General features: G+C 43.5%; 1 protein-coding gene across 6 annotated transcripts in view; it reads right to left on the reverse strand.

The window, feature by feature from the left end:
• The window catches only part of LOC111968889 (arf-GAP with SH3 domain, ANK repeat and PH domain-containing protein 2-like), a 108,783-nt gene that overhangs the window by 28,217 nt on the left and 62,887 nt on the right, over positions 1 to 17,679 (reverse strand). For all 6 annotated transcript variants that reach the window (XM_023994834.2, XM_023994833.2, XM_070445241.1 and 3 more), the window contains exon 5: positions 3,431 to 3,480. In XM_023994834.2, coding sequence (XP_023850602.1) covers positions 3,431 to 3,480 — 50 coding nt within the window. The remainder of the gene's footprint in view (positions 1 to 3,430; positions 3,481 to 17,679) is intronic.

The raw sequence follows: 17,679 nt of genomic DNA on the forward strand, positions 1-17,679 counted from the left end.
GGAAGGAAAGGCGGCCAAAGGAGGTGTTGGCTTTGGGGATGACCAGTGAGATATACCTGCTGGAGCGCGTGCTATGGGTGGGTGTTGTTATTGTGACCAGTGAACTGAGATAAGGCGGATCTGTACCGAGCATAGACTTATAGATGACCTGGAGCCAGAGGGTCTGGCGACGAATATGTAGCGAGGGCCAGCCGACTAGAGCATACAGGTCGCAGTGGTGGGTGGTATAAGGGGCTTTGGTAACAAAACGGATGGCACTGTGATAGACTGCATCCAATTTGCTGAGTAGAGTATTGAAAACTATTTTGTAGATGACATCGCCAAAGTCGAGGATCGGTAGGATAGTCAGTTTTACTAGGGTAAGTTTGGCGGCATGAGTGAAGGAGGCTTTGTTGCGAAATAGAAAGCCAATTCTAGATTTGATTTTGGATTGGAGATGTTTAATATGAGTCTGGAAGGAGAGGTTCCAGTCTAGCCAGACACCTAGGTATTTGTAGTTGTCCACATATTCTAGGTCAGAACCGTCCAGGGTAGTGATGCTAGTCGGGCGGGCGGGTGCGGGCAGCGAACGGTTGAAAAGCATGCATTTGGTTTTACTAGCGTTTAATAGCAGTTGGAGGCCACAGAAGGAGTGTTGTATGGCAATGAAGCTCGTTTGGAGGTTAGTTAACACAGTGTCCAAAGGCGGGCCAGATGTATACAGAATGGTGTCGTCTGCGTAGAGGTGGATCAGGGAATCACCCGCAGCAAGAGCGACATCACTGATATATACAGAGAAAAGAGTCGGTCCGAGAATTGAACCCTGTGGTACCCCCATGGAGACTGCCAGAGGTCCGGACAACAGGCCCTCCGATTTGACACACTGAACTCTGTCTGCAAAGTAGTTGGTGAACCAGGCGAGGCAGTCATTTGAGAAACCAAGGCTATTGAGTCTGCCGATAAGAATACGGTGATTGACAGAGTCGAAAGCCTTGGCCAGGTCGATGAAGATGGCTGCACAGTACTGTTTTTTATCGATGGCGGTTATCGTTATCGTTTAGTACCTTGAGTGTTAATCTAACATCTATTGCTGTTCCAAAATACCTTAATCATGCAGTTACTCCTTCAGCATTGTGACTCGTGATGCCACACCAATTTGATTAATAAAGGCACGTAAAGAAGTCACAGTTCCTGCTGCTGCTCCACAAACATTTATCTGCCGCAGGCAAAGTCATCTGGGTTGTATTCAGTCATTTTGTGTGGCTTCCTTTTTTGGTCTGAAACTGTCATACGGAAATACTTCAAGATGAGACTTCTTTCATTAATAAAACCTATACAAAGCTAACACATTAATAGAGCCACATGTAGCGCAGTCGCCACAAGAGCCATGAAAGACGGTTGACACAGAGATAACAGATCAACTGGAACTCAAACTGTAGGGACAACAGCAGGGTGCTCGCAAACCAGTTTAACCATATACACTCGTACCCGTATACAGGTTGAAAATGATAGATTTGGGCACTGATAAACGACTAAATCGGAACCCAGTGGCTGTACAGTAACATGCTCTACATGAGGTCACAGCTCTGGCTCTGCACGTCTCAGCGCTGCATGGGTTTTGACTGACAGACGTTCTGAACACCTCGCGCAACAAGCAGTTACCCCCATCCCTCATGCTAATTTAGCAACTTTTGCAAATGTTTTGTCTGAGTGAGGGAAATGCTGTAAATTAAGAGGACTTTATGTATTTTGAAAGATGATATGTTAAGGATTCTAATAAATACAGCTTTGATGTCATATAAGCAAGCCAAACACCAGTGAATCAAAATGTGAACTTCATATTTTCTTATCATAAAACTCATGTCATATACAATGTCAACGTTTATGATCACTGTGTTTGAGGTACAGTTACAAGATGACATGGCATCATACCCTGGGTTGTTCTGAACAGAATGAGTCTGTGTTTGTCTATTTGGAAGAAAATTTGCAGCGGAACACACACCTGAATGCACTCAGGACTCCTTTCTATGCACACCAAAAATATTATCCGTTTCCCTGAATTGCATTGTGAAAGCCTAACACTAATATCGTATTTTATAATTTAGCTAGTCATGTTGGCAATAGAACAGGCTTTCAAATGATGCTTTCTCTAATTCATAAAAAGGCACAGCTAGGAGAGCTCAAAAAAAGCACCTTATAGTTGACTCTTCTTTGAATCATAAAAGTGCATTGAAATTACTTAGGAACTGTGCACACTTTGGAGAGTTGTGTGGCAACTTGGAGACATCAGGTAGTCCCTCGCACTCAAACTCTTGTAATTGTTTGTCTTATGTTGCACCTACCCCATATTATACAGGAGTAGTCTTATCATGTTACTGAATGTATCCAGAGTATATTCTGATTTTGTTATCAACAACGTAATTAGCGGTTGTGTCCTCACCTTTGGTCTAATCATTTTCCCATAATCTGGAAACTGTTCCCTTTCAATTGCTACCATGGTTATGCATATGTTTTTTATTTGTCTTCTGTAAGAGACATTTAAATTTACCCCATCCTTATAGGACAATTCCCATGAGGGTAAAGGGTTAAGGCAGTCGGGGCCAGAGTAGAGTTTGAGGCAAAGAGTCTCATCGCTTGTGTCTGTGAAATATGAAAGGCGTTATAAATCCCAGACGAAGAGATTAGAGAGATTATGGAGATGTGAGAACCGATCGGATTGTGATCGGCAAACCTCAAAGAACATCAGAGCAGATGGGACAACGATGTTCTCGATCAAGCATAGTACTGCCCTCCATTGATAGCAGACTAGCAGAGAGGGGAGGGGGCATCAATGGAGGAATATAAAATGGGGTCAAAGACGTCAACATGGCATCCGGTTGAACTTTGAACTTGGTACAAAGTCAGTACTGTCTCGTCATCAGACTGGTGTTGGAGAAGAACATGTATTACCCTTTCAGTATAGAATGTCCTTAGCAGCTTGGAAAATATATCAGAGTGCTATAAAATGTCATATACCGCTGGCATGCAAAATCATAATGACGTCAGTAGGACTAGAGGGGTGTACAGAAGGGATGATTTGTTATTGAGGGTGTATTCATTAATTGATGACCACAAGGTGAGGTTGGTTGGGAAATGGTGATAATTACAAGCACAGACAAGGAACAACACAAATATCACATTGCATCTCATTCAACATATTGCCTATGCATTTGATGATCAAATTGGACTACACCGATGACAATTACTGTATACGGTCAAATGCATACTATTATGATAGCACCAATATCTAAAAGGTTATCAAAATGCTTGAACAGATTGCTACCATAGTATAAACTAATGGACCAAAAGACTATGGAATGACCATCTGATTGTCTTTCTACTCTACGCTAATAATGTGAATGGGCCAGAACCTAATTTCATATTGCTGCTAGTAAAATATTAAAATCCTTACACTTTCGTTTCGTAGTCTTTCCAGGCCTTATCAAAAGGCTTTTTCAGGTCCTGTGAAGAAAAAAGCAGAAAAAAGCAAAAAAAAAACAGGTGTCAACATTTGAACTTAAATTCAGAAACAGAATGTAGACTAATGATGATCAGATGAAGCAGATGCTAAACTACAGGACTGTTATGCTAGCACAGACTGGAATATGTTCCGGGATTCTTCCGATGGCATTGAGGAGTACACCACATCAGTCACTAGCTGCATCAATAAGTGCATCGATGACGTCGTCCCCACAGTGACTGTACGTACATACTCAACCAGAAGCCATGGATTACAGGCAACATCCGCACTGAGCTAAAGGGTAGAGCTGCCGCTTTCAAGGAGCGGGACTCTAACCCGGAAGATTATAAGAAATCCCGCTATGCCCTCCGACGAACCATCAAACAGGCAAAGTATCAATACAGGACTAGGGTTGCAAAGAGTCGGAAACTTTCCGGTAAATTTCCAGAATTTTTCCAGAAAGTTTACCTGGGAAGTTAAGCCCTGGAATTTGGGGAATTTTGCTTAAATTCATCAATAAAGTTAGCTTATAACAGTCAACCTTTTTTGTGGGATACACATAAGGCAATTCTAGGTCTTGTGACATATTTTGGTTAAACAATCCACAATTCAATGGAATTGCAACCCTCTGCATGCAGTGCATTCTTCCATCGCATGTGCAGCTGATTCTCAATATCTTGCACACTAATGAGATGCTATTGAGCCCACACTACTACACAGTCTGAGCCAAGGACTACATGCTTTCTGGTAAGTTTTGATTAAAATACTGGGTGGGGTGAATATATTTTATATGACATACATGATTTTTGGTTAACTAGTAAATAGTAGCCTACAGCAAAGTGTGTTTAAATAATTTCTAACTTGTTAACAATTTCTGCTAGTTAGTTTTTGCTACCGTGTGGGTTTTAGCTTGCTGGAGCCTGCTAACTGAGGAGTGTCAATGCATACATTTCCATACATGTTTAATTTTAAAACATTTATCTTACAAAAGGAGGAATTGTATTTTTAGTGTTTTTACTCATTTTATTTCTAATCCTTACAGGAAAATGCCACGGGCACTATCTGATGCGTGGAGACATTTCACTACAGCTAATGTAGAAGGAAAAGCTGTGTACAATTGCAAATGCTGTGCCAAATCATATGTGAAGAATGCAACAAAGATGCAGAATCATCTGGCCAAGTGTATAAAGTTCCCTCAGCGCTCACAACAAGCAACCTCTGACAAAAGACCCTTTATTTCTATTCGAGGTAAAAATGATGAATCAGATACCTTACCGATAGCAACAGCTCATGGTCCTCCTGGATTCAGAAGTGTTTTTGACTCAATGGAGGAACGTAGTCAGAGAAATGCTGATGAATGTCTTGTTCCAGCTGTGTATGCAACTGGTTCACCTCTGATGCTCACAGGCAATGTGTATTAGAAGAGATTTATGAATGTTCTTCGCCCAGCATACACCCCTCCAACCAGACATGCTTTATCTACTAATTTGCTGGATGCAGAGTTCAACAGAGTTCAAGTGAAGGTCAAGCAAATCATAGAGAAAACAGACTGTATTGCAATCATCTCTGATGGGTGGTCGAATATTCGTGGGCAAGGAAAAATGTACTACATAATTTCCACCCCTCAACCAATATTCTACAAGAGCACAGACACAAGGGACAACAGACACACCAGTCTCTACATTGCAGATGAGCTGAAGGCAGTCATCAATGACCTTGGACCACAGAAGGTATTTTCACTGGTGACAGACAATGCTGCAAACATGAAGGTGGCTTGGTCTAAAGTGGAGGAGTCCTACCCTCACATCACACCCATTGGCTGTGCTGCTCATGCATTGAATCTGCTCCTCAAGGACATCATGGCACTGAAAGCAATGGATACACTCTACAAGAGAGCCAAGGAAATTGTTAGGTATGTGAAGGGTCATCAAGTTATAGCAGCAATCTACCTCACCAAGTAAAGTGAGAAGAATAAGAGCACCACATTGAAGCTGCCCAGCATCACCCGTTGGGGTGGTGTTGTCATGTTTGACAGTCTTCTGGAGGGGAAGGTGTCTCTCCAAGAAATGGCCATATCACAGTCTGCCGATATAGACAGCCTCATCAAGAGGATGTATTTTGAGAGAGAGAGTGGTAAGCAGCCTGAAACTGCTGAAACCTACAGCAGTAGCCATTGCACGGATTGAGGGAGACAATGCCATCCTGTCTGATGTTTAGACTCTGCTTGCAGATGTAAGAGAAGAAATTCGTACTGCCCTGCCCACGTCACTGTTGCTCCAAGCAGAGGAAACTGCAGTTCTGAAATACATCAAAAAGCGTGAAGACACGCCGCAGTGCACATGTTGGACCCCAAGAATCCTGGCAAGAGCATCCTGTCTGGTGCAGAGATCAACAAGGCCTATGGTGTCATCACTACCGTGTCTCGCCACCTTGGCCTGGATGAGGGCAAGGTTCTTGGCAGTCTGGCCAAGTACACTTTCAAGCAAGGGCTTTGGGATGGAGATGCAATATGGCAGTCGTGCCAACATATCTCATCAGCCACCTGGTGGAAGGGACTTTGTAGATCTGAGGCTCTTTCCCCTGTTGCCTCCATCATCCTCCAAATCTCACCAGCATCAGCCACCTCAGAGCGCAACTGGTCCTTGTTTGGGAACACACACACACCAAAGCACACAACAGGCTGACCAATACAAGGGTTGAAAAATTGGTGGCCTTCCGGGCCAAATTGAGGCTTTTTGAGCCTGACAACGAGCCATCCTCAAAACGATTGGAAAGTGACAGTGAAGATGAGGCCTCAGAGTCTGATGTTCAAGAGGTGGACATTGAGGAGGTCCAGGGAGAAGACATGGAAGCCTGAGAGAAAGACAACCAAAGCTTTAGTTTGTAGACCATCATTTTACAGATGTAAGTTGAAAACGTTTTTGGGAAATGTGATGGATCATTGGGGATCATTTAATATTCCCCTTCTTTTGTTGTTCAGTGAAATCATTCTATGTGAAGTCAACTCATTTAATTAAAGTTCAATTCGTAACTAAATCGTTTTTTTTTTTTTTTCTATTGGAAGGATTTAATCATTTGCAATTATGTCTACTTATGATAAGGTAAAATGTTTATGTCTCCACATGATATGGTAAATATATTCAAATCAAAAAACATCTACATTTAAATGGTATTAATATTCACTTGCAAATATTTGCGTTAATTCCCATATATTCCCATGGAAAGTTCCCCCTCTGAATATTCCCCAAAATGTGCAACCCTATACAGGACTAAGATCGAATCATACTACACTGGCTCCAACGCTCGTCGGATGTGGCAGGGCTTGCAAACTATTACAGACTACAAAAGGGAAGCACAGCCAAGAGCTGCCCAGTGACACAAGCCTACCAGACGAGCTAAATGACTTCTATGCTTGCGTCAAGGTAAGTAACACTGAAACATGCATGAGCTGTACCGGAAGACTGTGTGATCACGCTCTCTGCAGCCGATGTAAGACCTTTAAACAGGTCAACATTCACAAGGCCGCAGGGCCAGACGGATTACCAGGACGTGTACTCTGAGCATGTGCTGACAAACTGGCAAGTGCCTTCACTGACATTTTCAACCTCTTCCTGTCCGAGTCTGTAATACCAACATGTTTTAAGCAGACCACCATAGTCCCTGTGCCCACTAAGGTAACCTGCCTAAATGACTACCGACCCATAGCACTCACGTCTGTAGCCATGAAATGGTTTGAAAGGCTGGCCATGGCTCACATCAACACCATTATCCCAGAAACCCTAGACCCACATTAATTTGCATACCACCCCAACAGATCCACACACCTGGACAAAAGGAACACCTATGTGAGAATGCTATTCATTGACTACAGCTCAGCGTTCAACACCATAGTGCCCTCAAAGCTCATCACTAAGCTAAGGACCCTGGGACTAAACACCTCCCTCTGCAACTGGATCCTGGACTTCCTGACAGGCCAACCCCAGGTGGTAAGGATAGGTAACAACACATCCGCCACGCTGATCCTTAACACTGGAGCCCCTCAAGGGTGTGTGCTAAGTCCCCTCCTGTACTCCATGTGCACTCATGACTGCACGGCCAGGCACAACTCCAACACCATCATTAAGTTTGCCGATGACAAAACAGTGGTAGGCCTAATCACCAACAACAACGAGACAGCATATAGGGAGAATATCAGAGACCTGGCCGTGTGGTGCCAGGACAAGAACCTCTCCCTCAACGTGATCAAGTCAAAGGAGATGATTGTGGAATACAGGAAAAGGAGGACAGCGCACGCCCCCATTCTCATCGACGGGGCTGTAGTGGAGCAGGTTGAGAGCTTCAAGTTCCTTGCTGTCCACATCACCAACAAACTAACATGGTCCAAGCTCACCAAGACAGTCGTGAAGAGAGCACGACAAAACCTATCCCCCTCAGGAGACTGAAAAGATTTGGCATGGGTCCTCAGATCCTCAAAAGGTTTTACAGCTGCATCATCGAGAGCATCCTGACTGGTTGCATCACTGCCTGGTATGGCAACTGCTCGGCCTCTGACCACAAGCACTACAGAGGGTAGTGCGTATGGCCCAGAACATCACTGGGGCCAAGCTTCCTGCCACCCAGGACCACTATACCAGGCAGTGTCAGAGGAAGGCCCCAAAAATTGTCAAAGACTCCAGCCACCCAAGTCATAGACTGGTCTCTCTGTTACCACATGGCAAGCGGTACCAGAGCTCCAAGTCTAGGTCCAAGAAGCTTCTAAACAGATTCTACCCCCAAGCCATAAGACTACTGAACATCTAATCAAATGGCTACCCAGGCTACTTGCATTGCCCCCCCCCCCCCCCTCCCCCTCCTTTACGCTGCTGCTACTTTCTGTTATTATCTATGCATAAGTCACCTTAATAACTCTACCCACATGTATATATTACCTCAATTACCTCGACTAACTGGTGCCCCCGCACATTGACTCTTTACCGGTACCCCCTGTATATAGCCTCGCTATTGTTATTTTACTGTTGCTCCTTAATTATTTGTTACTTTATTTCTTCTTTTTTTGTATTTTCTTAACTGCATTGTTGTTAAGGGGTGGAAGTAAGATTTCACCGTAAGGTCTACACCTGTTGTATTCGGCACACGTGACAAATACAATTTGATCTGATCGATGAGGCAGATCTATATACCAGGATTTGTATACACAACTCCACCCACAACTGTAACATATCTGAAATATCAATTTACATAGTATTCAGACCCTTTATTCAGTACTTTGTTGAAGCACCTTTGGCAGAGATTACAGCCTCGAGTCTTCTTGGTATGACAATACAAGCTTGCACGCCGTTATTGGGGAGTTCTCCCATTCTTCTCTGCAGATCCTCTCAAGCTCTGTCAGGTTGGATGGGGAGCGTCGCTGCACAGCTATTTCCAGGTCTCTCCAGAGATGTTCGATCGAGTTTAAGTCCAGGCTCTGACTGGGCGACTCAAGGACATTCAGAGACTTGTCACGAAGCCACTCCTGCGATGTCGGTGTTATCCATATTAAAGTTATTGGCAGTCCTGTCCACATTTACTTTTTCTTCACATTAATCACAGCAATGGGGGGAAAACACCATTATCAAAAGTGATCACGAATGTGATTATGCATGTAATGCTTTTATTATAATAGTGAATTTTTTTATGGTGAAAATTATCTTCCCCAAGCTTGAAACTCACACGCTGCTTATGTATACCAGTTAGGCTCTACACCCCCTTGTAAAGCAGGTTAATGTGCTTAATTTTAAGAAGTTATTTGGCCACTTTAGTTGTGATACAAATCTTATAAGAAAACATATAGGCCTATGGGCTAGGCTACATGAGGTGTACGACTATGATTCGAAAAAGTAATACAAAAAAATACTCAGTTTAAGGCAAGAAACAATGTATCATTCACAAGTGATAATATATCATTCACAAGTGATAAGCTAATAGTCACCCATCAGACTTTTCTCGATTGAATCTTGTCGTTACATATACTAAATAATGTGTGTGAAATGTGTTTTGATTTAGAATGGACCATTATCATGCACCAGTCTCGAAATAGGGGCGGGGGAAAAAAATACATGTCATCTCTCCACTTAAATAGTGAATGGAGGATGCTTTTCCTGTGGTTCATTTTCATGCCAGCCTGGCAGGCTATACTCCTGTTGTAAAGACAAGCAATTGGCCGAATATTTGCTTAATATTAGGAAAGTTGAGAAATAAATATAGTAGGCCTAGCCTAAAGAAAGTTGATGGGACCCTACTTTTTTTTAAAGAGTCCATCACTCTTTTCTCACGCAATTTCATAGCCTATAGAAATGTTGCGCAACATGAGCTCATGGGCTCTCATGAAGTGTTTGATTCGATTTGATGTCAGAGGGATTAGAGGGACAATAGAGTGCTGAGTACCAGGCAGTTTGGTAGGCTACTAATGACCATCAGCAGCATCAGAGCTTGGAGAAGCCTAAATACCGTTACTAAACAGTCATGTGGAATTTGACTGCCTTCATGACTTGTGACCGCCGGTGTGCCAGTAATACGGTCACCGCAACAGTCCTACTCATGATTAAATGTTTTAATATTTCTCTTAACCACAATCCTTGGATGTTTCTTTGGAACCTTGGTGTTCATGGTGACAATATTATGGTCTGTCCAGCCCACTGGCATTGATCTGGCTTTTAAGCATTGCAATGGTATATTACAGAAGATCAGATCAATGCACACGTCTGAATGGTGACCTGACTTAGTAGTATCATTAACCAATTGTTTCAAACCACAGCTCTCGGCATATGTCATTAATTTAGTTATATTTGAACTATTATGATCCTTCCAATTTATATTAAAATCACCTAAGATAATTACATCTCTGTTACTATCTGTGGCCTGCTCAAACGCAGTGCATAAGTAATCCAGATAGGACACCTTAGAGCTAGGAGGTCTATACACACATCCTACCAATATGGGTGCCTGGTGAAGCAGATGTACTTGAGCCCATAGTGCCTCTATTTGACATATATCGTCATCCCTCCTCTTAAAGGATATATGATTCTGAATGTACAGTGCTACACTCCCACCATTCCTATTCCTGTCCCTTCTAAGTAGACTATATCCATGAATGTTAATTTGGCCATCATTAACAGATACATCCAAATGAGTTTCGGTCAAAGCTAAAATATGAATATTGTTTATGTTGACCAAGTTAAAAACCTCAAGTATTTTGTTAGGAAGGCTAACCTTAGCTATATGCAACACTTTCCTTGTCAAGTGAAGATCGATAGAGCATGTATTCATAGTTGAAGTTGTCATGATACACTACAACACACAAACTCAGATTTGAACATTGGATTAAAATAGCCAGGGAGTTACTCTAGAGTCCCGACCCTTTTTTTGTTTTCGCCTAAAATGACATACCCAAATCTAACTGCCTGTAGCTCAGGACCTGAAGCAAGGATATGCATAACTCTTGATACCATTTGAAAGGAAACACTTTGAAGTTTGTGGAAATGTGAAATTAATGTAGGAGAATATAATACATAGGATCTGGTAAATTATTTTTTTGTTTTTTTGTTTTGTTTCATCATCTTTGAAATGCAAGAGAAAGTTTCAGATTGATCCAGTGAAGCATTGCAATACTGCACCGTATTTTGTATCAAGTCTGCCCAAATGTGCCGAATTGGTCAATTGATACATTTTCAAGTACATAACTATAGAGAATGGTAATACAATATGGTATGGTATGATATGGTAATACAACATTTAAGTTTACAAACTCCCAGGAATGTCATACATGATGGTGGATCATGAGCTTATACACTAACTTTCACACATCTAGATGGCCGGGCGGGGAGGGTGTGGAGACAGCAGGGGTTCAAGCTGTAGAACCCAGTTCCTACATTTGAATATAAAAATGTTTTTTTTAATCAAACAAAACTCTGCTACAAGAGTCCCGATACAGTTGCCTGTTCATGTAAAGTTTATCCATCACCAAGGAGACTCGTTGGTTCAGGCAACGCTTTTCTTTCATGATGGGATACTGTTTATTTCTCCTTTCATTGATCTCCGTGGGGAAGTGATCATTCATTCCAAAATCAGTGTTTCTGAGTTCTCTGCCCCTGCTCTTCGCCATTTCATTTTGCTTAAAATGTTCAAAACATGCAATAATAGCCCGTGGCCTTTTTCCAGAGGCCTTACCCATTCTATGGACTCTGGAGAAAGGGACATTACGCACGACATCTGTGGGCACGACATAAAGTCTCAGACAGACAGTGTCCTTACAGCCTCTGCTGTTGTCATTCTCCGGTATCCCTGAAAAGATGATTGTCCCGCATTGATCGACACTGTACATCAAGCAAGGTTCTTTAAGTTGTTTGTTCTCCCTTTGCATTACCTCCACCTTGCCATGAAGAGTCCACAGTATCTTTCAGCACTATGTTCTCTTTCCTTAGATCATCAATCTGACATTGGCTGAATTTTAGACTGGCACATAATGCATTGTTGTCCTCTCGTAGTATATTCAAGACATCAAGTTTGGCAAGCCTTACATTGATGGATTTCAACAAGTCAACATCCATATCCGGAGAAGAAGCCAGATGTGGAGGTCCTGGGCTGGCGTGGTTACACGTGGTCTGCGGTTGTGAGGCCGGTTGGATGTACTGCCACATTCTCTAAAACAACGTTGGAGGCAACTTATGGTAGAGAAATTAACATTACATTATTTGGTAACAGCTGTGGTGGACATTCCTGCAGTCAGCATGCCAATTGCACACTCCCTCAAAACTTGAGACATCTGTGGCATTGTGTTGTGTGACAAATCTGCACTTTTTAGAGTGGCCTTTTATTGTCCCCAGCACAAGGTGCACCTGTGTAATGATCATGCTGTTTAATCAGCTTCTTGATATGCCACACCTGTCAGGTGGATGGATTATCTTGGCAAAGAGTAAAATGCTCACTAACATGGATGTAAACAAATTTGTGCACAACATTTGAGAAAAATAAGCTTTTTGTGCATATGGAACATTTCTGGGATCTTTTATTTCAGCTCATGAAACATGGGACCAACACTTTACACGTTGCGTTTATATTTTTGTTCAGTATATTTCAGACTGACATGTCTTAATTTCATGTTCTTTTTTAAATTTTGGGATTGTGTGTGTATTGTTATTGTATCGTCAGACATTGCTGCACTGTGGGAGCTAGAAACATAAGCATTTTGCTGCACCTGCGATAACACCTGCAAAACGGTGTACGCGACCAATAAACTTAACACTGTTTCAGTGGCTGCACCACTGAACAGCTAAACAGATTTCCCACCGTAATACGGTAGCGTTCAACAGCTGTTCGATCAAACGATAGATTATGCAACCCTTTTCCAGCCTGCACCAATGAATAAACAGTGATTAGGGACAAACAAAAACAGACATTAACGTGTGAAATTGCCTGTGTAATTTTCTCTCCATACACTGCAGCGGTGGCCATAATTGCTGCTTCTGAGGCCGATGAAAATACTGTTAAACATGATGAGATGGATTAACTGATTGTACTGTTAATTTGTTTCATTATTGTGGATTTTCTGACTGCATCCTGATCACTAACTTCAGAGAGCACTGGTTGCTACAGTGATGATTTTGCTACAGTGATGATTTTGCTACAGTGATGATTTTGCTACAGTGATGATTTTGCTACAGTGATGATTTTGCTACAGTGATGATTTTCTAAATGTTATTGCTCCTTTCTGCTGAAACCTTAAAATGTAACAGTGTTTTCAAATCATTATTTCAGTGGCCGCCATAAAGGCATTTTTATAGTGTCATTAAAAATTAACTGGAATGAAAAAAGGAGGCGGTATAAAATGTGACGCATCCTGGAACAAAAGTGCATCTTTCTAAAGCTTTGTTACAATAAATGTACTACCGCATTATTACAATGAATCTGAAACAATTTTGCCGTCGTATTAAACATATTGCCTGAATCTCATTTTTACAGCTCTAGGATGCATCCCAAATGGTACCCCCTGGTTTAATTTATTCTAGACTTCTTCACTACTGTCCTTATCTTAGTGAACATGGTCAATAGCCACCAGTGGCCTCTAAGGCTTCAAATGTGAAGTGTACTTTCCAGTGCTTCAGAATGGAATGGCTCCACTGTTGAGGAGGTGCAGTATCTGGTAGGCCTACATGCCTGTCCAGTGAATTGGAATGTGACCTGTAAGGGCATTTTCAAGACCTCAAACCTAAACATAAAAATGACAGATTTCAACCTCAACCTGTTCTTGCTGCGGTCAAGAGCACCTGTTAAAAACCCATGATTTATGATGCTACCACTCCCTAATCTGTTCTTGGTGAGGAATAAAGGTGAGATCATTCCTTCGGCAGAGGTGCTAGGAGCTAAAATGCTCAGTGATCATTCCGTGTGGGCGGGTGGGTTTCACAACTCACTGGCCCACTATGGGGGGGATCATCTGGTGTCACGTCAGTCGGGACTCAGGATCTACCCACTGCTTGTGTGTGTGTGTGTGTGTGTGTGTGTGTGTGTGTGTGTGTGTGTGTGTGTGTGTGTGTGTGTGTGTGTGTGTGTGTTCATAGATACAAAGGATCAGAAAGTTTAGCATTGGAAGGGATGACGTCATCCCAGTGTCCAGTCCGTAAATCCCCATGGCTCTGGTGTTTGGTGGCCTCAGCACTTTCCACCAGTCTGTTTATGTTCAGTGTTTGGAGTTGGAAGGTGGGTTAGGTGGAGCCCAGTCAGCAACAATAACCTATACACCAAGTAAGAGGGCATTAGCCAGCACTTTGCCACAGACAGACAGGGAGTGTATGCTGTGTCATCGTTAGTTGTGTCCTATTCCAGTTTCGACTAAGGAGATTTCAGTAGTACTTCACATACAGTGTATGACGTTCCAACTGAAGTACCTAACCAATATGAATCTTGGCTTACTTTAAGCTTTCTAGGGCTGTCTTTGACTCAGTAGAAGCAGACTGGACCCAGGCTAGTGTAGCCAGAAACACTGTAACCTTGAACACACACCCACACATATGCATGCAGGCACATAGGCCTACACACACGCACGCAGGCAGGTAGGCATGCACGCATACACACATGAATGCATATACGCAACACACACACTGAGCTCACAGCGCCGCAGGTCAGGAGTGTATGAGTCATTCACCGTCCATACGGAAGTAACATCAAAATTCCAAAGTGAAAGGAAACCGAAAACGCAGGGGTCCTAACCTCATAACCCCACAGAGCAGCATGTCAAATCCTCAACATCCTTTCCCTGTTGAGGTGGGAACAGCAGGAAGAAGAGATGAGTGGAGCGTAAAACAGCCTCAAATTAGTTTTGAACTAAATGGTTATGGTGTGAAAGCCCTGTAATCTCAGCTCAATTACTGTCAGTCTCCCATAGGAACGGCTAAGTACCATCCCAGACCGCAGTCACTTAAAATATACGAGCCAATGTCAAGCTAATGTTGTCGACTCTACAAAGTGCTTTAACCGTCTCTACAAAGTGCTTTAACTCAACCCCCAGCCATACTTACACAATGCATTTACTGAACAGTATTCATGTCTGTGACATACTCACAATGAACATAAGACTATTGAATCTGACGTGGTCTCCTCTTGATGATATCCAGGTGATTTGGGAAATATAGCAATACAATCATGGGAGCAGGAAGGACAGGAGAGTCTGTTTTATGTTTGAGTCAGACTAGATGAAACCCCAAATAGGCTAGAGCGGTGTGTCTGGGATGGAGGGTCTCTCTCTCTCTCTCTCTCGCTCCCTACCCAACACTACTCAGGCTGGTCTAGAAGCCTTCCTCCTGCTCTCCACAGGTACTTCCCCTGGGAGAGGAAAGGAGGAATAATGATGAGAAAGTGAGGGGGGATAGCGAACGGTACGCATTGCAAGCTGGGATGGAAAGTCTTCAATTGTCACTCTCTGTCTCTCACTCACTCACACACACATACTTTCTCTCTCTCTGCCCTCCCTCAGTGGTAATGGATAGACAGGATAAATGAGTCAGAGCAGAGCACCATGACTAGCACCACATTAGCCCCATGTCAAGAGTGTAAGGAGAGTCACCAGTCACCATGTCAAGAGTGTAAGGAGAGTCACCAGTCACCATGTCAAGAGTGTAAGGAGAGTCACCATGCCAATGTCAAGAGTGTAAGGAGAGTCACCAAGTCACCATGTCAAGAGTGTAAGGAGAGTCACCAGTCACATGTAAGAGATCACGTTAAGGAGAGTCACCAGTGGGGTAGTGAGCAGATCTTGCACCATTCTCCCTTCTGTCAGTGTTCACAGTTCAGAGGCCTACCGTTTCACTCTCGCAGTCAAGAGAGGCTCTGTAACAAGTCTGATGTAGCTGTCGATGCCAAAGTTTACAACGGAGAGAGAGAAAGACAGAGAGAGGGCAAGGGACAGAAACAAGAGTGTCTCTCAAGAAAGCAAGAGTCCTTGGAGAATATATGAGTGATGAGAAGCCATGGGGTAACTAGGGACTACTGTAGGTAGCTAGGACTAGGAGAAAGAGAGCGAGAGAGAATGAAAGAGAGAGACAGAGAGACGACAAAAAGAGAGAAAGATAGAGGGTCATTATGGCTAGTACATCAGACAGTGCACTTAATGACCACGTGGTTGTGGTGCAGAGGTCAGAGGTCAGAGCAGAAAGTAATGAGTGCTGATGGGATTTAGAGGCCTGGCAACTGGAGGGGTGTCTGGGCTAGGCTGGGCCTGGTAGACTGGAGGATGGAGGGGTGTCTGGGCTGGGCTGTCTGGGGCGGCTCTCCATTGGAATATAGACAGGAATTATGACTGCATTCCTGCAGTATGCTGTCTGCCCCATCACACGCTGGCTGGCTGACTGTTTTTGTCTGGAGCTAGTAGATGAGTGTGCTGGTCAGACTTGACATGTGTGATGGAGTGTAGTTAATGTGTTGGCTAGTGCAAGAGTGGTAGCGTTTTATAGTTTCCACCCCAGACACACACAGGAATCAATGGGGGTCTGAGGTCACACTGTACAGCAGGAAAAACCTCATTCATACAGCTTCTCTGTTCTCTACAGGTACAAAACATTGCTAGTACCTAGTAATTACCATCACACACACGGAGTTGTGTAGTTACCACAGTCCAGCAGGGTAATTGGAGAACCTTTACCTTCATACAAATCCCTAAAGATGTCTAATAACAAACACCACACAGTCCAACAGGAAGACATGGAGGATAGTGTCCGTGTCCAACAGAAAGACACGGAGGATAGTGTCCGTGTCCAACAGAAAGACACGGCGGATAGTGTCCGTTGTCCAACAGAAGACACGGCGGATAGTGTCCGTGTCCAACAGAAGACACGGCGGATAGTGTCGCTGTGTCCAACAGAAAGACACGGCGGATAGTGTGCCGTGTCCAACAGAAAGACACGGGGATATGTGTCCAACAGAAAGACACGGCGGAGTAGTGTGAGTGTCCAACAGAAAGACACGGCGGATAGTGTGAGTGTCCAACAGAAAGACACGGCGGATAGTGTGAGTGTCAAAGAAAGACACGGGCGGATAGTGTGAGTGTCCAACAGAAAGACACGGCGGATTAGTGTGAGTGTCAACAGAAAGACACGGCGGATAGTGTGAGTGTCCAACAGAAAGACACGGCGGATAGTGGTGAGTGTCCAACAGAAAGACACGGCGGATAGTGTGAGTGTCCAACAGAAAGACACGGAGGATAGTGTTGGAGTGTCCAACAGAAGACACGGAGGATAGTGTGAGTGTCCCAACGAAAGACACGGAGGATAGTGTTGAGTGTCCAACAGAAAGAACGGAGGATAGTGTGAGTGTCCAACAGAAGACACGGAGGATAGTGTGAGTGTCCAACAGAAAGACACGGGGATAGTGTGAGTGTCCAAGAAGACACGGAGGATAGTGTGGAGTGTCCAACAGAAAGACACGGAGATAGTGTGAGTGTCCAACAGAAAGACAGGAGGATAGTGTGAGTTCCAACAGAAAGACACGGAGGATAGTGTGGGGTCCAACAGAAAGACACGGAGGATAGTGTGAGTGTCAACAGAAAGACACGGGCGGATAGTGTGAGTGTCCAAAGAAAGACACGGCGGATAGTGTGAGTGTCCAACAGAAAGACACGGCGGATAGTGTGGAGTGTCCCAACGAAAGACACGGGATAGTGTGAGTGTCCAACG

Source organism: Salvelinus sp. IW2-2015, linkage group LG9 (genome assembly GCF_002910315.2).
Source record: "Salvelinus sp. IW2-2015 linkage group LG9, ASM291031v2, whole genome shotgun sequence".
Classification (NCBI taxonomy): domain Eukaryota; kingdom Metazoa; phylum Chordata; class Actinopteri; order Salmoniformes; family Salmonidae; genus Salvelinus; species Salvelinus sp. IW2-2015.